General features: G+C 44.6%; 1 protein-coding gene across 8 annotated transcripts in view; it reads right to left on the bottom strand.

Annotated features, from left to right (window-relative positions):
* The window catches only part of SLC8A1 (solute carrier family 8 member A1), a 354,284-nt gene that overhangs the window by 28,323 nt on the left and 306,425 nt on the right, over nucleotides 1-19,536 (bottom strand). For 7 of the 8 annotated variants that reach the window (XM_075127327.1, XM_048842216.2, XM_048842212.2 and 4 more), the window contains one exon: nucleotides 7,204-7,479. In XM_075127327.1, the coding sequence (XP_074983428.1) occupies nucleotides 7,204-7,479 (276 nt within the window). Of the gene's footprint in view, nucleotides 1-6,559; nucleotides 6,707-7,203; nucleotides 7,480-19,536 lie in introns of those variants that run through there. The other variant, XM_048842218.2, reaches the window with a different exon arrangement.

Raw genomic sequence — 19,536 nt, 5'->3', positions numbered from 1 at the left:
GCTTAGCTCTGACATAGCACTGTTCATCTGCAGACACCAGTGCCTTCCAAAGGAATGCCGTAGTCTGTAGCTATTTACAAGAGCAGCAAGCACCAGTTATGCAGCAATGTTGTACATTTATAATGGGCCCAAGCCTGCACTCCTTGAAGTTAATGGCATAGCTCCCACTGACTTCCGTGGTGCAGGATCAGGGCTGGTGGGCCTCACCCCGGGATGCTATGTACTTAGCTGTGCCTGTCCTTTGTGCCAGTGCCTTCCCTCCCTACAGTACAGCCCATGCAAAGGCCAGGGACAATTGTAGTCCCTATGACCAAGGAAGCCCTGGAATTTCCCCCTTGTGTACCTGGGGTCAGAAACTACCCCCTAATGAGGGAGTTGGGTCCTGGTTCACTGCATTGGCCCATGGAGCTAGGTGGGCATGACAAGGGATGTAGGCTGCACCATCCTAATGGATATAGAGCGTGCCTGCTCGGGAACTGGCTAAGGCATCCTCCTGTCTCAGAGCTATGATGCATTTGCTCTGAATGCTAGTGGCTAAATGCTATAATCTGCCTCTTGACAAGTTGTATAGCTACTGGATTTGTATTTGTACTCACTCACATGCGGCAAGCATGGCAATTGCCAACTTATGCCTAAAAGAAATCATATAGAAAAGCCAGTTGCATGGGTGCATAAGTGCATTTGATTTGCAACCACAAGGATGAAGTCAAAGCAAAGACACAAAGACATTTCATCAGATGGCATAAAGGCAAGGTACAAGAGGCAATACCGGGATAGCTATGCCCTTTGTGCTTACGCTTGCCTCTGCATTTTCCACACAGCCCTGCCACATTGACTGCTCAGGGAATCAGCCAGGGGTCTTGTAGGAGAAAGGCTGTATTGTAATGCACATACGTCAGAGGGCAGAATTAAGGCTGTGCCGACACTTTTCATGATGGACTGAGTTCTGCTGGAGAGCACGCCAAGCTATCGAGCTTACACGAGCACTTCTTCAGGTCTGGGAAACATACTCAATACTCTGGTCCAAGCTACAGAATTACTTTGATGTAAGTACGTATGCACATCCCTAAGTGACGCAGTTACCCCAACCTAAGCGCCAGGGTAGACGGCACTTCATTGGCGGAGGGCTTCTCCCACCGATATGGCTACTGCTTCTCAGGGATCTGTCGACGGGAGAAGTTTGCCCCCTGGCGTAGGAGCACATTCACTTCAGCACTACAGCGGCACAGCTGCATTGGTGCAGCTGCGCCAATACATCATGTTAAGTGTAGCCCTGTCCAGAGTATGTTTCCCAGACCTGAAAACCAGCTCTGTGGAAGCTTGAAATCTGGTCTCGCTCACCAACAGAAGCTGATCCAGTAAAAGACATTACCTCACCCCCTTGTCTCTCTAATACCGGAGACTGACAAGGCTACAATACTGCCTGCTTTTCATGATATCATTCCCTGAGTTCTGAGTGCTTCAGTTTGCAATCTTACCTTGCTCTTAATGATGGATTTCTGTAATGGAATTTTATACATCTCTCCCCTGTCTCTCCTGAGTCTCCTTCCCTAAGCTAAATAGGTCTAAGACCTGATCCTGCAAGTTATTCTACATGGGTGGCTGGATTTCTGTCCACTGATTTCTATGGGGTTCTGCATGCTCCATTTGCTGGATCAAAACTCCTATCTTTAAAAACTCTCTCCTCATCCCAAAGTCTTTACAAGCCTCTAATGATTTCCTTTGCCTTCCTCTGGCCCTTTCCTATTTCTGCTTTCTCCTTTCTGAGATGGGGTGCCCAAAGTGATGGCATCAGTTTATTTATTGGCTTTATAATCTTGTCAACCTCACTCTCCATCCCTTTCTTAAGAAAGCCTATTATCCTCCTGGCTTTTTGATCACCACTGAGCAGAAGTTTGCATTGAACAGTTACGCCAGGCTGATCTATTTTTCCTGCGTGCTTGCAATTAAGTTAGAACCCTTCCGACTATGAGCTGCTCAGATGGTTATTCCTCTATGCAGTACCTTGCTATGCTATATTTCTGCTTGACACCATCTTGCCCAAACATCTAGCTTTGTAAATTCCCCCTGAAGTACCCGGCGACCCTGTCTAGTCTGACTAAGCTCAATAATTTTGTGTACTCCAGATTTTTTTTTGCCTTTCAAGTAAGGCATCTCCTGTTTCAATAAAAAGCCTCTATTTAACTGTTCCATCAACAGCTCAAGGCATGGCACTGGATTAAATTTCTTACTGATATAGCTGGTTGAAATTTTTCTATCAAAACTTGGTTTGCAATGGAAAATAGGGTTTTCAGCTCAATGAAAATCTTGGCAGAAAGTGACTGCATTCCTCAAAACACTGGTGGTTTTTAGAACAGGTGGCACAAACCCCTGTCAGGGAGGGGGTTTACGTCCAGGTTTGCTTGGTCCTGTCTCAGCACAGGGGCTGGACTTGATGATCTTGCAAGGTCCCTTCCACCCTGACATTTCTATGATTCTACACCAAGGCCTTAACCACAAAACCAAGCCCCCAGCCTCCCCTTCCCTGTCACTTACCCACCAACTTTATTTTTTCCCTAATATTGAGACACTAACTCATGGCCAGGAAGTGACGTATCCCATTTAGTCACCTTGCCCAACAATTGCTTTTACTGGAGGAAACGGACCATGCAGTGGCATTAAAGGGATGAGCACTATTTTGTTTAAGTATTCCTACTGTTGATACTTTGCTTACTTAGCTATTAATCAAACAGTGGCCACAGGCCCAATGAAATGAGATTATTGTAATTGATATGGCACATTCAAGAAACACTAGGGCACTGTATTTTTGTATTAAGAATGGAAATGATCAGGCATTGTTCTGTGAATAGCCAGTTGCAGTTTTTAATATATGAAAGACTGTTATTAGGCCAGGCACTTTATGTTCTGTATTTTGCCTCTATGTAAGTGATGATGGTTAGAAAAAAGGGCTTAGCTTTTCTTTACAAGTCATCTGAATTGGACACTGGACTGTGCATTTGCCCCCTGCACTCGAGTCCACCACATTGCTGTGGAGTGCAGCCATTTTCCTCTGGTGTGCACCTGGAGCCTTGCAGGCATAGAAAAGTTGTAAGTGATGTTTAGATTATGCACTATGGATCACAAAGAACTTGTTATTTCAAATAAATAAGAACAGACATACCCACAAAAAGCGGAATTCTCTGTTTTGTCGCTCAGTAAAATAAATGTAGTTTTGTTAGCCCTTCTGGGACCTGATGGGACTCCTGGTTGCTCCCTAGCATTGGGGGGTCCTGTATGAGCACCCGTGTCATTGGTTTTATGCAGCGTTGCCAACTCTTGCAATTTTATTGCGAGTCTTGTGATATTTAGGGCTTTCCTGAAGACCCAGCTCCTACAGTCTTCGCATTTTAAAAAAAATACAGTAAATTTCTAGCTGTTGTGGTTATAGTGAAAGGCTTGAAAATGTGATCCTTTCATGCTCTACAACAAGGCAGCAAATAAAACACCCTCCCCGCCCCCCAGTCTATTTTTGTAAGTTAATATCATGATTTTTTGGGGCCTGACTCCTGATATTTGAATGCTTGGAGTTGGTGATCCTGTGCATGATCAAAATATATCTCAGCTGGACTGGTTTTGGTCATGGTCATGCTCTCTTGAATGTCAATTGTGCCTGGTAAGCCCAGCCCATAGTAAGGGGTGGAGGGAACAGTGGAGACATTTTGACACAGGAGACACAAGGCATCCTGGAGCAACCAGGTTCTTAGGATGTAACTTCCAATTTCCTTAATGAAGGCTTCCTTGCTCACCCTGTTTGATTCAGTCTGTTAAAAGAAGACAGAACGCCACGGAGTATGGAACTATAGGAATACTTATATCAGCTGATAATACGATGCTATGAAGAACAGTCTCTTCTTTGCCTCTCTCAGGCCCCTTTGCTAAGTCTCTGCTAACCATGACTGCTTCTGAGGCAGTCTAATCAGTCCGAGGCCTATCTCCAAACAACAGGTATTAGAGGACTCTTCAGATGTTTCACTAGAAACACTTCTAACAGCTATTCACACTCAACCACCTAATTTTGATTCATCTGGATCAAAGCTGAATCTGGTCTCATCAGAGGTGTTCCATGCAGAACAAAGGACCTGAATGCAGAAAAATGTGTGAGAGATCAAGGGAGAATATTAAAGAAGCAGAAGTTCAGAATGAGAACATGGGATTGCAACTCTGGCAGGGGTTTGAATAAAATACAGCAATTTTCTACACTGAAAAACTGAGGGCATGGAAAACTTTTTAAAGCTTACAGAGATATTAGGTATTTTGGAATCTGTGGAAAAGAGGAGTTAGTTCTTTGAAATACTTTCCAGGGTACTGAATTGTCTTCTCAAATTTCAGCTCTCTACCCTATTAGATAGTCTAAAAATATGCCGCATACCTTTCAAATCTCTCCCAGTTTAACAAGTGTCTGCTTTAGCTGTCTCAACAAGAATAGTCCCATGGTAATTTTAGCAATACCATAGGAGTGGTATTAAGACTATGATACGGAGGAGGAGGGAAACATACTACTTGTAAAGAAATTGATCTTTACTTTCCTCAATATCAGCAGAACTACTCAAAATTGTACCACATGGAATTCTTGTTTCCAGGTTTCCAAGTTTCCCACAAAATTGAAGATTAAAGATTAAAAAAAACAAAACAAAAAAACCCACTTTTTTTGTAACCTAGGATTTATTTTATCCACACAATCAGTTCAAAAGGATGCTTGTTGAAATGGAGAGGACAGTGTGGGTCTTGATGAGGCTGTGTCAGATAATTCTTTGTTGCCTGACTACAAAGGTTTGTTGGTTTTTAAACCCCTCCTTTTCTTTTGCCATTTTTTGTTTCCATATTCGATGGCAAATCAATAGCTTGTGTGTCTGTCCCTTTCCATGCCTAAATGCAATGGACCCAGTCCACATACCCTTCCTCACACTGACTAGCACATGAGCTGTTCCAGTGGATTCTGTAAGGAGCTGGGTAACTGGGATGGCAGGGTTGGACTATGCTGGGAGAGGGATCCTGGGGGGAGTGCAATTAGAGTCAGTGACACTGATGTTGTTACTGGGGCATTGTGATTGTGGGGGTGGTGGTAATTGACATCATCTGTTATTTGGAGAGCGAGGTCATAGAGTGTAAGGCCAGAAGGGACCGCCAGGTCATCTAGTCTGACCTCCTGCCTAGCACAGGCCGCTAAACCCCCACCCAGTTACCCCTGAATGGAGCCCAATAACCTGTATTAGACTAAAGTATTACAGCCCTCAGGAGACTAAAATGCAGGGACAGGGAATTGCTAAAGGGCATGTGAAAAAAGGGCATGTAAAAGCTACTAGGCTAGAAAGGAAAGAAAGGCAGCTGAGTAGTAACATTCTTGGTACATAAACAGGCTCTTCTCAAAAAGGGTCTCAAGGTGCTTTATGCCCATTAATAAACAGCAGCGCAACATCTCCCCCATTTCTGGTTCTGCAAAACTAAAGCTGATCCAAACCTGTTACTGAGATGAGACACAAGAGGAATCTTTTATCCCACCCAACCCATTCTTCCTCTTTGGTGGTTTGGATAATATGAACCTCAGAGCCCATCCAGCCCTCGTTTTGGTTGGGAAAAAAATAAAACCTGACTAATGAGGTTTCACAAAAACAAGACACAAGACTCCTTGGCCCATTTCTAATTAGCACATAGCATCATTTGTTGAAATACAGAGCTGGTGATACCAGCTGATAGGAGGTAGGGAACATGGTGCTATTGGCTCCATTCCACCTGCTCTTCCCAGTCCTCTCTGAAAGCTCCTGTCAGGTCCTGGGCAGCTCCCTCCTTCCCTGCCAGGCTTCTCTCTGCTCCCTGCAGGGGAACAGGGAACCCCGAGCTGTAGTGGGAAGCACCTCTCTTCCTACCCCCAGCAGCCAGCCAGCAGCCCCTGTCCTGTGGAACATGACCGGAGAGTGAGATGAACGAGGTGTAGAGGCTGATCTGGCTGTGATATGGGAGAGATGGACAGCATAGTGCAGCTAACAACTCTTTGAGTCCTTGGTGAGCCTTCTCTATATGGCTACTGATTCCTTACACTTCTGTCGTGTACCCTTTTCTCTGTCTCCTCAAAGCTCCTCTTCATAGGGAGCTCTCCCCAGGTTGCTGCCCACTCTCCTCACCCCTCTGTACCTGCTCTGTCCTTTGAGGCAAGGTGGAGCTGCAGCAAACATAGCCTCCAGGTGAGGGTGTACCATTGACTGACATAAGGGTGAGACACTATTCTCAATATTATTTTCTAGGCCATCCCTTTACCTCCTCATGTTTTTGTTCTACTGCAGCTGATGTTTAGCGACAGTGGGACAGACACTGAAAAAAGGACTCACAAAAGGGTCCTAACTATTTAAATACACAATACATAATTTCCTATTATGCCAGATGAAAACCTCAAGTTTCACTCTGCATTTTGTTAATGGGTCCCAGTTAATGGTTGCCAATTAAATATCAGGAGTGTCAGAGAAATATGCACTGTGGATCCATGTAAATCCAGAGTAATTTATAGCAATATACCAGATAGCAGAAATTGGAGCTGTATGTTTTATTATCAGTAGCACCAACAGATTAAAATGACAGTAAGAGTAGCATAGCCAAAAGTACATTACTCTCATTTCACTGGTTTTCCATTCACTTATATACCAATATTAGTGGCGCCGAAAAAATCTTTTGGGATCTAAAAGAAACAAAGAAAGGCTTGCCAGACACAGTAACTATTTCTGGAGTGGATTAAGGACATTTTGTTTTAAGGGGATTTTAAAAAACCCAACCCAGTGCAGTTAATGTCATACCTACATGAGGTGTAAATAAACCCAACACTCTGCAGGCAGTGGAGAAAGCAAAAATGTGGATTGACACATGTTACTTTTGCACTCCATGAAACTAGAATTCTAGTCCGAGGAAGAAACCTTGGGTTTGCTGAAGTTAAGACTGTAAATATCAGTTACAAGTTGTTATCAAAACATTAGAAAGCCTGAAAATTCAAAGCTAAAGCTATACTTCAAATAACCCACAGCCATCACAAGGGGAAACACACCATTGGGGTCTCCGTCAGTGTTATTAGTTAGCTCTTCATCCAGACCTGGATTTCTGCCTGTTCCCTCTGAATCCCAAATACATAGCACAGGGGGAAGATGGCAGAGATCATGTCAGGAAATTAAATTACTTTTTTACCTGGCACTGAAGTTCCCAACGCAACAAACACGACTGCAGTCACTGAATCCTTCAGGCCAATGGTGCAGCCAAAATGGGATGCCAAGTCCCCGATGAAAGCCGTCAGCAAACCAATCATTAGGATGGAGACGACGAAGCAGGCCCAGCCATTCCAGTAGTCTGTTGGGGGGACGAAGGCGAAAAGGACTTTCCAGAAGACGGTCAGAAAGTGCATCACATAATCAAAGCAGGAGGGCAGCTTCTCTTCCCCACATTCATCATCGTCATCATCCTCGCCTGGAGCAACAACACCAGAGTCTGATTAAACCCAGAGATGCACAGCTAGGTGTCCGGCTCCTGCCTAAGTACTTATATGGCCCTTTGTACTGCACTGTTTGAGCCTCGCCCAGTCAGTAATGGAGTTTATCCTCAACACTCCCCTGCGAAGTAGGGATGTATTATTGTTATTATCACCCCCTTGTTACGGATGGAAAAAAAGTTAGGCCCAGAGAGAATGATGGTGACATTTTCAAAACCACTTAAGTAATTTAGGAAAGTAAATCCCACTGACTTCCAATGAGCTCTGTGCTCCTAAGTGAGCTAGGCACTTGGGAAAATCCCATCCCATGACACTTGTCCAAGGTCACACAAGAGACTGTGGCACAGCAGGCAAGCGAGGCCTATATTTCCCAGAGTTGCTAAGCCTTTGTAGTACTGCTATCTTTTGGATACAAAACTTGCCACACTCTGAGGGCTGCCGAGCCCTGCCCCCATCATCACAAGCAACCCCATCATACAATCCCACTCATAAATGTGTCCAGCTCTCTCATCAGACAAACTAAGTGTTTGCCCTCACAACTCCTACTGAGAGGCTGTTCCAGAACCTCACCCATCTGATGGCTAGAAATCTACTTCTAACTTCTAGCCAGAATTTGCTCATGGTCAGTTTATCCCCACTTCTTCTTGTGCCACTATTGTCCTTAACCTTAAATAGCTCCACCCTTCCTGGTGTTTACCCTTGATGCAGTTATAGAGAACAAATGTATCCCCCCTTGGCCGTGTCTGTGCTAGGCGAAACAAGCCCAGACCTTTTAGTACTTGTCTCATACAATAGGTCCTCCAGTCCCCTGATCATCTAGTAGCTCTTCTCTGCACCTCTTCCACCACTGCAGTAGTTGCAACATCCACTGTGTAAGCTGAAGGCCAGGAGGGAAACAGGTTGTTGGTCTCCATTGGAAGCACCAGATAAATTACTAGAGGGGACTAGCTTCCCCGCCACCCCAAACAGGACTAAGAATATCTGTTAATGGGAAGAAAACCTGGACATTTAGAGTCTGTGATGGCTCTTGGTTTGTTTCAAGGATTAGAGACATTAGAAGCCAGAGAATAGTATCACTGAACTGAACATGGCCAAGAGTGTAGTTACAGGGGCTGAGGAAGATAAAGCTGCTGAAATGAAAGGTAATAAGATCACTGTGTTCTGAATGGGGCTGGAAGAGGAAGGATGTGGGAGGAGTGAATCTAAACCTGCTCAGAAACCTTCTTTAGGTTCAAAATTATTATTAAATTGTGTTCGGAGCTCCAGTCATAACCCAGGACCATTGTGCTAGGAGCTGCATAAACACAGAAGCTCCCAACCTTCCTTCTCTAGACCACTCTATATTTTATATGCTTTTATCATTTGCCCTCTTGCTCATCTGTTTTCTGAGGTAACAATCCCAATCTTTTCAACCCACTTTGAATGAGAGTTTTCCCAGGTCCCTGATCATTCTTGTTGCTCTTCTCTGAGCCACTCCAGTTCTGCAATATCCTTTATGAGGTGGGGTGTTCAATACTGCACAGTGTTCCAGATGAGGCGACCCCTCATCTCACTGATTGATATAAAGGCATTATTAGACAATTCTCTGTATTATTCTCCGTCACATACTTTATGCATGTGAAGTGTGTTAGGTAGTTTGATCGCACTGTGCATTGCACAGAGTCTCTGCTGAGCTGTCTATAATGATGTCCAGGTCCCTTTCCTGTGCAAGATACTGTTAATTTAGAACGCTGTAAGGTTTATGAGTAGTTTATACTTCCCCTCCCTGCAAAGTGCATTCCTTTGCATTTATCAACAACGAACTTCAGAGACTGCTGCACTGGGGAGAGAGGTAAAACAAGGTCTAGCCAGGGCCAACCCTTTCCCCGCAGCAACTCCCTGGGCCTAGAACCATGTAGGGAGACCCCCACCAGTCTGGTGAAGTAGACGACCATGTGGCTTTGGTGAAAAGATGCAGAAACAGGAACCAGCCAGAGACTCCAGCTGGTCAGAGCAGGAGCAAAATCAGCCAAATCTGGATTCCCCTGGACATTCAGTTTTGACTGGACTTTCTCTATCCTATGCTGATTAGCTGTTTGCTCCAACCCACCAACTCCCTCCCAGTCTCTTCATCTCAGCTTCACGCTTCCTCTGCTCTGTCCCCTTCACTGCCCTTTTCCCAGCAACATCCCTTCTCCCTTTCCTTGTCTTTCTGTTTAGGTTATCCCCTCCAAACTAAACCTGTGACGGTACTTTACCTCTCACCAACCTGCTGCATGATCTTGGGCAAGTAATTTCCCTCTGTCTCTCTGTTCTGTTTAGGCTGAAAACTCTTTGGGGAAAAGTCTCTTGCAATTTTTTGTTGTTGCTGTTGTTCAGCACCTAGCATAATGAAGCTCTGATCTCATCTGTCTAGGTCTTCATGAAACACAAATAATATTTAATATTGTTTTGGTCAGCTTCCCTATCCTCCACAGGATGTATCCTTTGCAATCTCTTAACCATCTGCCATTGAGTTACTGTGCGCCTGCTGTGGAAGTGGACAGGTGCAGCAGTTCTGTCTGTTTTAAGGATGTTTGTCATGCTGAGTTGTCAGCATGTCCCCCGGGTAAAGGGGTGATTTGCCTCCTGCCTAACAGGTCTGAATTCTTAGGGGTACTGAACTTCTGCCTGGCAGGAAAGAGACATTGCTGAGCTGAGAATTCCAGGGTGGGATTCAGTCCAACAGCACAATGCACTAACACACCAACGCACAAGAGACCTGAAGAGCAGGTTCTCTCTCTCTCCAACAGAGCTGGTCTTAAAACACGTGACCTCACCCACCTTGTCTCTTTTACATACAAAGAGAATCTGCAGAACCAAATCTGGCACATTTCCCCCTCTTGACTTCAGGAGGCTGCTGCTCTTCTAATTTCTCTTTGATTTGCCCAAAGCACTAGTTTAATGGGATCAGAGACAATGTTTAGCCTACTACGTCAATCTGGGAGGTGTGCCGTGACTCGTGGTCAGTGTACTTCCCTTCTCCCCAATGCTCTAGACTTTGATTTCTAGTCTGTCTTGACATCCACTCTCCATGGCTTTCCAGGCAGAGGATGCTGACAGGTCTGATGGGCTGGTAACATGCTGACTTACTCAAGGGTCTCTGACAGCACGGCTTGCATTCCTCAGTATTGAAATTTAAGTTCCAAGGCAATAAACAGCTTCCATGAATCATAGCTGACTAACTGTAGCCAGGCTTCACTAGTTGAGCAGAGATGCTAAAGGATGCTCTTATGGTGAAGGCAGGTGAGGGATGCAGGAGATCAGTGTATGATCCCCAGCTCTGGCAAAGACATCCCGTGTGACTTTTGGTATGTCACTTGATTTCTGTGCCTCATTTCCCCAGCTGTACAATGGGGATTGTAAATGGCACCTTTATCCCTCGTCTATCTGAACTGTGAGCTCTTTGGGGCAGGATTATCTTTACTCTGGATACGTACAGCGCCTAGCCCACTAAGGCCTCAATCTTGGTCAGGGTCTCTGGGCACTAGCCAAGAGGTGGGAGGTTCACATCTGTGTCAAGTCCATGTCCTCTGGAACACTGACCTAGATTTTCAAAAGCAGCTAGTGATTTTGTGTGCCCAACAAGAGACAGCTTAAAGGGATTGTCAGAGCAGGGGCTCAAACCTTCTGAAAATCAGTTCTCTTTAAGGTGCCTCTCATTAGACGCCCACAATTCCTGGCCATTTATGAAAAAGTTAAGGCCATTACTTTCTTTTTCTCCTTTTGTTTCCTACACCATGGCCCTATGTGCAGTGATGAGCTGCCAAAATCTTAACAACCAGTTCCCTATAAAAAGTTCTGATTTAAGGGATGTGCCCCAGTATGTATTTTTTGTACCAACAGGGCTATCATACATCCGTATTTTCCCGGGAGGAATTTTTAAAATTTAAAAATTCCTCCTGGACTGCGCTTTAAGAACCAAAAAGTCTGACCTGTCCGGGAAAATACGGGTGTGTGTTAACCCTGCCGAAAGTTCTTTTTAAAAAAGATGGGCCTGAACTAGAAATGAGCTCCGTTTCACATGTGTGGGTCCCCGCCACTCCCTGGGGGTGTGCTCGGGTGACCAGATGTCCCGATTTTATAGGGACAATCCTGGTTTTGGGCTCTTTTTCTTATATAGGCTCCTATTATTCCCCCCCCCGTCCTGATTTTTCACACTTGCTCCCTGGTCACCCTAGGGTGTGACCATGTGTGGGTCCCAGTTGCTCCCTGTCCCCCTCATTGAAGCAGATGTGCAGGGTTACTGCCCTGAGAACTGCAGGGCACCAGTGGATGTGGGGTCAGCTGCAGACAGGGCCGTGGGGCAGGGCTAGCTGGAGGCAGGGGGTGCAGGGCTGGCTGCAGGCAGAGCAGAGGGTGCGGGGTTGGCTGGAGACAGGGGGTGCAGGAGGTGCAGGGTGTGGCTGGAGACAGGGGCTGGCTGCGGGCAGGGCAGGGGGTGCGGGGGCAGCTGGAGGCAGGGCAGGGGATGTGGCGGGGGTGGCTGGAGGCGGGGGCTGGCTGGAGGCAGGGCGCAGGGGGTGCGGGGCTGGCTGCAGGCAGCGGGTGCAGGGGGTGGCTGGAGACGGGGGCTGGCTGCGGGCAGGGGGTGCAGGGGGTGGCTGGAGACAGGGGCTGGCTGCAGGCAGCGGGTGGCTGGAGACGGGGGCTGGCTGCGGGCAGGGTGCTGGGCGCTCACGGGGAGAGCGGCTCGGAGTGGCCCGAGCAGCAGGACGCAGCCCAGGCCCAGCAGAGCAGCCGGGGACCCCCCAGGCAGCAGCGGGAGCCCCGGGGCCAGGGGAGCAGCAGCACCAGGGCTCGTGCCCAGGGCCAGGCGGCAGCCCACATGGCTCCCGCAGCGCCCCCGGCAGCCGGAGGAGGAATTGCATCACTTCCCGGCCAGAGCTCATCAAAGCCTCAGCACCCCCTGCGGGGACGCGGGTTAACAGCTGGTTCTAAAACGGCTTCAAAATGTAACACCCGGTTCACGGGAACCGGCTCTGGCTCCCCACCGGCTCCGGCTCCCCACTGCCTGCGCGTATGTAGCTCTGCGTACACAGAACACCCTAGTCCCAGCTGCTCCACAAGGACAGAGCAGAGAAGCTCTTGCAAAGAGGGAGAAACTCATGTTTCAGCGTGCAAAGGAAAAACAAATGTAATGTCGTCACTTGGCTCAATCACAATGGCAAAAGGTGGTGGCATTTATATCTCCCCTCTCCTACACCAAGAGTTGTACAATACACAAGATCACAACTTTTGTGCTGGTCAGAAATTCCTTAAACTGAAACAAACAACTAGCCCAAAGTTTTATGGACTGTATTCATTTCCTAATGAAATCAATAGGAGTATTTGCATTGACCTTGATGAGAGCTAAACTGTGCAACAGGGCATCCTAAGGATGTAGTGAGTGGTAATTAACAACTAGCTTGCGCTTGAAGGGGTAACTTGCAGTTGTCCTTTTAAACATCTGAGATCCAACTTTTCCCTTAGGTGTGTGTGGCTAGCAACAGGAGCTGCACATGGGCATCCAAGCACAGAATCTGCATCTCATCATTTTCCTGCAATGCAGTTTCAGTCTGTGCAACAGAGTTGCAGGTTAATTTCACTGAAATTTTGAAATGCTATATGCTGCCTCCAGTAATAAAGAACGCAGGCAGAGCAGCAGATGTTTTAGGAATAAGTTCTTCCAGGACATTAGAAATCAAAGGGGCAATAAGCCAAGGAGGACACTCAGGTTGACTTCAGTCAGTGAATGATCAGGTCCTAGCTGGTCAAATATACCTAATTTAAAGGAACTATTTGCACTAGCTCTAATGTTTGCACAAGCACCTTTTATCTAGAGAGTCAGGAGAAGGGTCTCTTAGTTGTTAGGAAGGCTATAAGTATTGTAATAATGGTGTGCAATTTTCTTAAGCCCCAACTGCTTGCCTGTGTGAGCATTTTCCTTTCCATATCTCTTTATGCAATGGTGGCACTTCTTTTGTGTTTAATTTAAAAGGAAAAATGTATAAAGACCCCTGCAAGGAGTGTAAAACGATGTTGCTGTGTATTACGTATTTATTTGTGAGCACCAACTAAAACTGCATTCAAATGGTGGCACAACAACATAACAAAAGAATTACTGGGAGCCACTTCTGGTTTAGTTTTTGTTCTGTTGCCACACATAACAAAAGCAGCTTTCTAGCACCAATTGCTAGTGTTGGTATGGAAGGATGCCAGACTGAGAATTTGGCTGCCCAATATAGCATTTGGTTTTGGAGGAAAAAGCTAATACTAGAAAACACAAATACACCACCCATACAAACCAACATACCTTCCAGAAAAGGAATAGAGATTACATTTTTCAAAAGTTTTTGTTGAGTTGAAAAGTTGAAAAAATGTCAAGTAGAAACTAAACTACACTAATGTTTTGACGTTGCCAAAAATGAAACAGGCCATTTTGTTTCAACCCCAAAATTTTTGTTTTGCTTTGCAGGAATCTTGAGGAAAAAAAGCAAGTGACCAGGGAAGATACACAAACTGCTAGAGGAGATTTAGGCCATGTCTACACTAGAGCTGTACTGATACATCTGCGCCACTGTAAGATCTCTCATGTAGTCACTCTATGCTGACGAGAGAGAGCTCTCCTATCGACAGAATTAATCCACCCCAGTGAGGGCAGTAGCTATGTCGGTGGGAAATGCTCTCCCATCGACGTAGCGCTGTGCCCACTAGTGCTTAGGCCGGTGCAACTTAGGTCACTCGGGGGAGGAGGGGGAGTGGAAAGTTCACCCCCATGAACAACATAAATGGTAGTTGCTAGTGACATCCAACCCCTGCAGGTGCAAGGAAGGCTGAGACCCCAGCCAGGAATGTGAGGAGAAGGACGAGCCCCTAAGTGCAGAGGAAGCTACCTCACTGCTGAATGGCTCTGTTCCCAGGCAGAAAATGTTCACAGCATCCCACATCCATGGGCTCCTCCTCCTTCTTGCAGTCCTGGCCAGTGGTCTCTGCTACGCAGGGCCAGGACCACAACCTCCCCTGCACCTTGGCCATGCAGGTGCCCAAACCCCAACCCTGCCCCCTAATTTTCTGGAACTGTAAAAATAAAAATGGTTAAAAATTAAAAAAATTAAAAAATAAAAAATGAAAATTGATATTAGTTTTCTAAACAAAAAAGTAAAAGTAGAATTCTGCTAAGCCTACTTGTAAAGGTAGGCACCTGCGCCTCCTCTGGTTATATTGTGAATCTCCTCCCCTGGAATTTTTGGTCAAAATGCATGAAAAGCAAAACGAGGTTTTTTGGATTGAAATGAAGTGTTTCACTTTGACATTATCAAAATGGCCTGGCTTGGTTGAAACTAGCCCATGAACTATACATGAAGTTGTGAAGAGTTTTGGCTGACCCCAAACTGCATTTTTTAGGCAAATCAAATATTAGTCTGAAAAATCTTGTCCAGCTCTAATTAACACCCAGTGAGGTATAAAGGAGATTAAGCTTTAGAACAGAAGAGACAGTTGAAACTGGTGAAAGTTTTCCAGCTACATTCTGTAGGATATTTTTCCTGGATTCATTCCACCTGGCTTATAAGCCCTCCAAACTTTGTGGGTCTAAATGTTTTTCACAAATCAAACTATGGAATCTGTGTCTCACTCAACACTTCAAGATCTTGCAATTTTGCACATACAAAATTTTGCACTGAAACACCACAGCAGCATCAATCGGCAACTTTGAGTGGTGGACAGAAGACAAGGAGAGAGAAAGCAACGCACAGGAAAGTCACAAACATGCAGGACCAAACTGTGGCAAACAGCATCCCCATGTTTCAGGTGGGACAGAGCAGTGCTTCATTCAACATGCACCTTAAAGCACAATGTTTAATATGGTAGAAATAAATAATAGGAAGCTTGATTTTATTACCTTGGTAGACAACAAAGGAAACTCCAAACAAACTCTGCTATGTACTGGGGTGGAGGTGGGGAATTTATTTAAGTCTGAATCCTGTGCAGTTCTTAGCTGATCCCACAAAGACTGGGCTGGCTAGACACATCTCTGCTAGCATTATAATTTTGCAACAGGCATTTTAAAATATCTAGAGAGCTGTGAGGCAGTGGAGCTGTCGCAGAGTTAAAATCTTTAGGGAGATGATGAAACAGATTTTTAAAAATGAATCTGAGTGTGGCTGTCACAATATTGGTCTGGATCTGTCTGTCATTTTTCTGAGGGTTAATAATGAACCTCTCTAGAAGAGCTAGGATAGAGGTTGCTAGGTTGCTTAGAGAGCCATATGCACCCACTCTGAGATGTTAGGCCAAACAATTACCAGGCATCTTTGCTGCAAGAGAAAGTTTCCAACCCTAAAAATAATAAAAATGTAACATTTTGCTCTTTAGTCACCCATGTTGTAGCTCAACTGCAAGGTATGCAGGAATGACTGGCTGGGGGAACCTGTCTGTGGCTTTTGTTATACAGAAAGCCAGACCAGACAATCACAATTGTCTCTTTTGGCCTTAAAACTCCATGAATCATGTATTAACTTTCCTGAATCTAATAAGCACACTGCTACAGAGAGCTAGCCTATATATTCTAAACACGTTATGTCCAAGCGTGATGTCCCTCCTAGCTGTACATCTGGAGTACAGCTGCACTACTGCCAACCCCAAGTGTAAAGAAAAGAAAAAACAACCATGAATCAAGCCTGCCCAAAATCATGAGATTTAATATAATTAATTAGTTAATTAAATAATAATGCTGTTTGGATTATTATTTTCCTTCTGGGTTTTGAGCCTTCATGGTGTGCTCAGGTCACGGGTTCAAGTTTGTCTCTGCAATCAAGAGAGCTAGAATATTACTTTTTTTTTTTTTTAAATGAAGGCTGAGATTCTCCCTGTGATCACAGGACTCCAGGGGCTGGGCTTTAAGAAACATCAAATATTGCCAGAATCATGATTAAAAAAAAAAAATCACAAGACCTGGCAACACTGTTAAAAATGCTCAATGTCTGCTCCCCACCCCAATTGTAGAAGCCAGTGCAAGATTTTAAGGGGGACTCTCACCCATCTCTGTGTAGGGAGACTGCATGGGGACAGACAACTAAATCTCTCCCCCTCCCCATGTATGCTAACAGAAATAAGCCCCCATCCCCCTGTTAGATGACACAGAAGAGCCCCTAGGCCTGTCTCCTGGCAGCATTAGGAGGAGAGAGCAGCACAGAGGCCCTGGGGTGCAGCCAATGGGAGTGCCCACACATAAGATGGCTGGAGGGGCGCACACTAACAAACAGCCATGCTCCCAAGGTACGGTGTAGGGAAGGTAAAGGAGGAAGCACACACGCCCCACCCCCAAGGTGGGGAAAAACCTCCTTTCAAAGTGCTGCAGCAGCTAAATGTGATGGAATGGGGTGGTGGGAGAAGGGCTGCATATTTGTGGTCAGTATATTTATGTCTGCATCTGTAATTTTCACTCCATGCATCTGAAGAAGTGGGGTTTTTACCCACGAAAGCTTATGCTCAAATAAATCTGTTAGTCTTTAAGGTGCCACCGGACTTCTTGTTGTTTTTGTGGACACAAACTAACACGGCTACCCCCTGATACATTCAGATCTAGGTAGCCTATAATCTGATCCCAAATGCCTCATTTCTGATTATTAAAAAAGTATTAAATCTCCATTAGGATCATCATTCATCATCTCTATCAATCAACTTTTCTGAGTGAATGATGGGTGTATATTCAAATATATAATAGAAATGTGGTCTCTCTCTTTCTACATACAGACACATCCTAAACTATGTCTATTACTGCAATGATAACTGCACACCTGTGGTTGCCTTTGCTATAATAAGGGATGCGATAAATAATTTATTTTGGATTAGGTTATTTTGCCTGTAAACTCTTGGGCAGGAGCTGACTTTTACTGTGTTTGTGCAACACAATTGGGCCCTGATCTTGGTTTGGGCCTCTCAGAGCTACTGTAATACACATAATAAAAATCCAAGAGCTTTTGTGAGGATGGAGTTTTAAAAGTGAAGTCATGACCTGAAAGTTTTGTCTCCAGATACAATGAAAGACAATAAAACTTTCTCTTCTAAATGAATCACACATGAAAGCGAACAGCTATCAAGTTCTCCATTTAAGACGTAGGGGAACTTTCTCCCTATAATCAGGATACCTCAGTTATGTAATGACTAAAAAAAGGGAATCCCCCATAAGAGGGGCTAGAGATATTAATCTGTCACTTCAGTGTTATGTAGTTATTGATATTGAGCCAGCATTTATAAGACAATGAGACCATAACATTCATTACAATCAGAGCTGTTAATAAATATGTTTGAAGTGCCTACTTATCTGAAGGACAGGGAAAAATATCTGTTCACTATTTGTTTTTCTGTTAAACTTTATAATAAAATGTAAGATAGACAGCTTTGCTCAGAATGGAAGGAAATTACTTAAGACAACTCAAGGACATTAGATTTTGAACTCCGCAGTAAGTAGCATTGGTTTTTTGTTTTTTGTTTGTTTTTTTTTGCAGAGAAGGCAATCTGTACAGATATATGTTTTAAAAGAATACATTTGAAACTTTATCAGACTTTAAATCATGCATATTAAACGCTCAGATTAAGGGCAAATTAAATATCAGTTGTGGGCTTCACTTGTTATGACATGTAATTATCACTCTGAAACAGGGGAACACTATGAGTGGGATTTTCAAGAGCACCTACAAAATGGGAGGGGCTGCAGGAGCTCTGAAGGACAGGGTTAGAATTTAAGATGATCTGGACAAACTGAAGAAATGGTCTGAAATAAATAGGATGAAATTCAATAAGGAAAAATGCAAAGTACTCCACTTTGGAAGGAACAATCAATTGCACCAACACAAAATGGGACAAGACTGCCCAGGAAGGAGTATTGAAGAAAAAGATCTGGGGGTTATAGTGGATTACAAATTAAATATGAGTCAACAATGTAATACTGTAAAAAAAAAAAAAAAGACCATCACTCTCGGATGTGTTAGCAGGCGTGTTGTAAACAAGACATGAGAAGTAATTCTTCCGCTCTACTCAGCACTGATAAGGCCTCAGCTAGGGCACCACACTTTGGGAAAGATGTGGACAAACTGTAGAAAGTTCAGAGGAGACAAACAAAAATGATGAAAAAAAAATCTAGAGAATGACCTACAAGGAAAAATTGGGTTTGTTTAGTCTGGAGAAGAGACGATTGAGGCGGGGACATGAGAGTAGTCTTCAAGTACGTAAAAGTTTGTTATAAAGAGGAGGGTGATAAATTGTTCTCCTTATCCACTGAGGACAGAGCAAGACGTAATGGTCTTAAATTGCAGCAAGGTGAGATATTAGGAAAAAAAACATTCCTGTCAGGGTGGTTAACCACTGGAACAAATTACCTAGGAGGGTTGTGGAATCTCCATCATTGGAGGTTTTTAAGAGCAGGTTAGACAGACACGTGTCAGGGATGGTCTAGAATACTTAGTCCTGCCTCAGTGCAGGGGACAGGACTAGATGACCTATCGGAGTCACTTCCAGCCCTATGTTTCTATGATTGTATAACTTTTGCTCCTGAGTTATGTAGATTCTTTTGAAAATCCCAGTCTATAAACTCAGAATCTTTAGTGGTAGTTACAAGACAAAAAGAGCCGTGACCTACTGTGAACTTCCTTCTTGCTCTAGCAGAGCAGCCAGCATGGATCACCAATGAAATGCCCAAATATCAGAATTAGAGAGATTATAGAATTCTACATCCTATTCCAGAAATTCATTTCCAGTATGCTGTAACATTTCCAAACTACAGCAGTATTCACTACCCCCCCCAAAAAAATCTAGCTGTTAACTGCTACATAATAAAATTAAACACAGAAACTTATCAGGTCTACAGAAACTTTATACTGTGACAAAGCTCTGTCCTTGTCTCCGTGGGTCCCACGTTTTCTGGGAGATTTTGCTAGCCTCAGAGGCTCACTGTGTCCATCCACATAACCCTTCTCTCTCTATAGACAAGGGTCACAGTCTACTGAGCCATTTTCATCATAAGCCAGCAAGGGAGG

The sequence above is a fragment of the Caretta caretta genome, chromosome 3 (genome assembly GCF_965140235.1).
Source record: "Caretta caretta isolate rCarCar2 chromosome 3, rCarCar1.hap1, whole genome shotgun sequence".
Taxonomy (NCBI): domain Eukaryota; kingdom Metazoa; phylum Chordata; order Testudines; family Cheloniidae; genus Caretta; species Caretta caretta.
The sequence above is the reverse complement of the archived record's forward strand: the minus strand, read 5'-3'. Positions and strand labels throughout refer to the sequence as shown.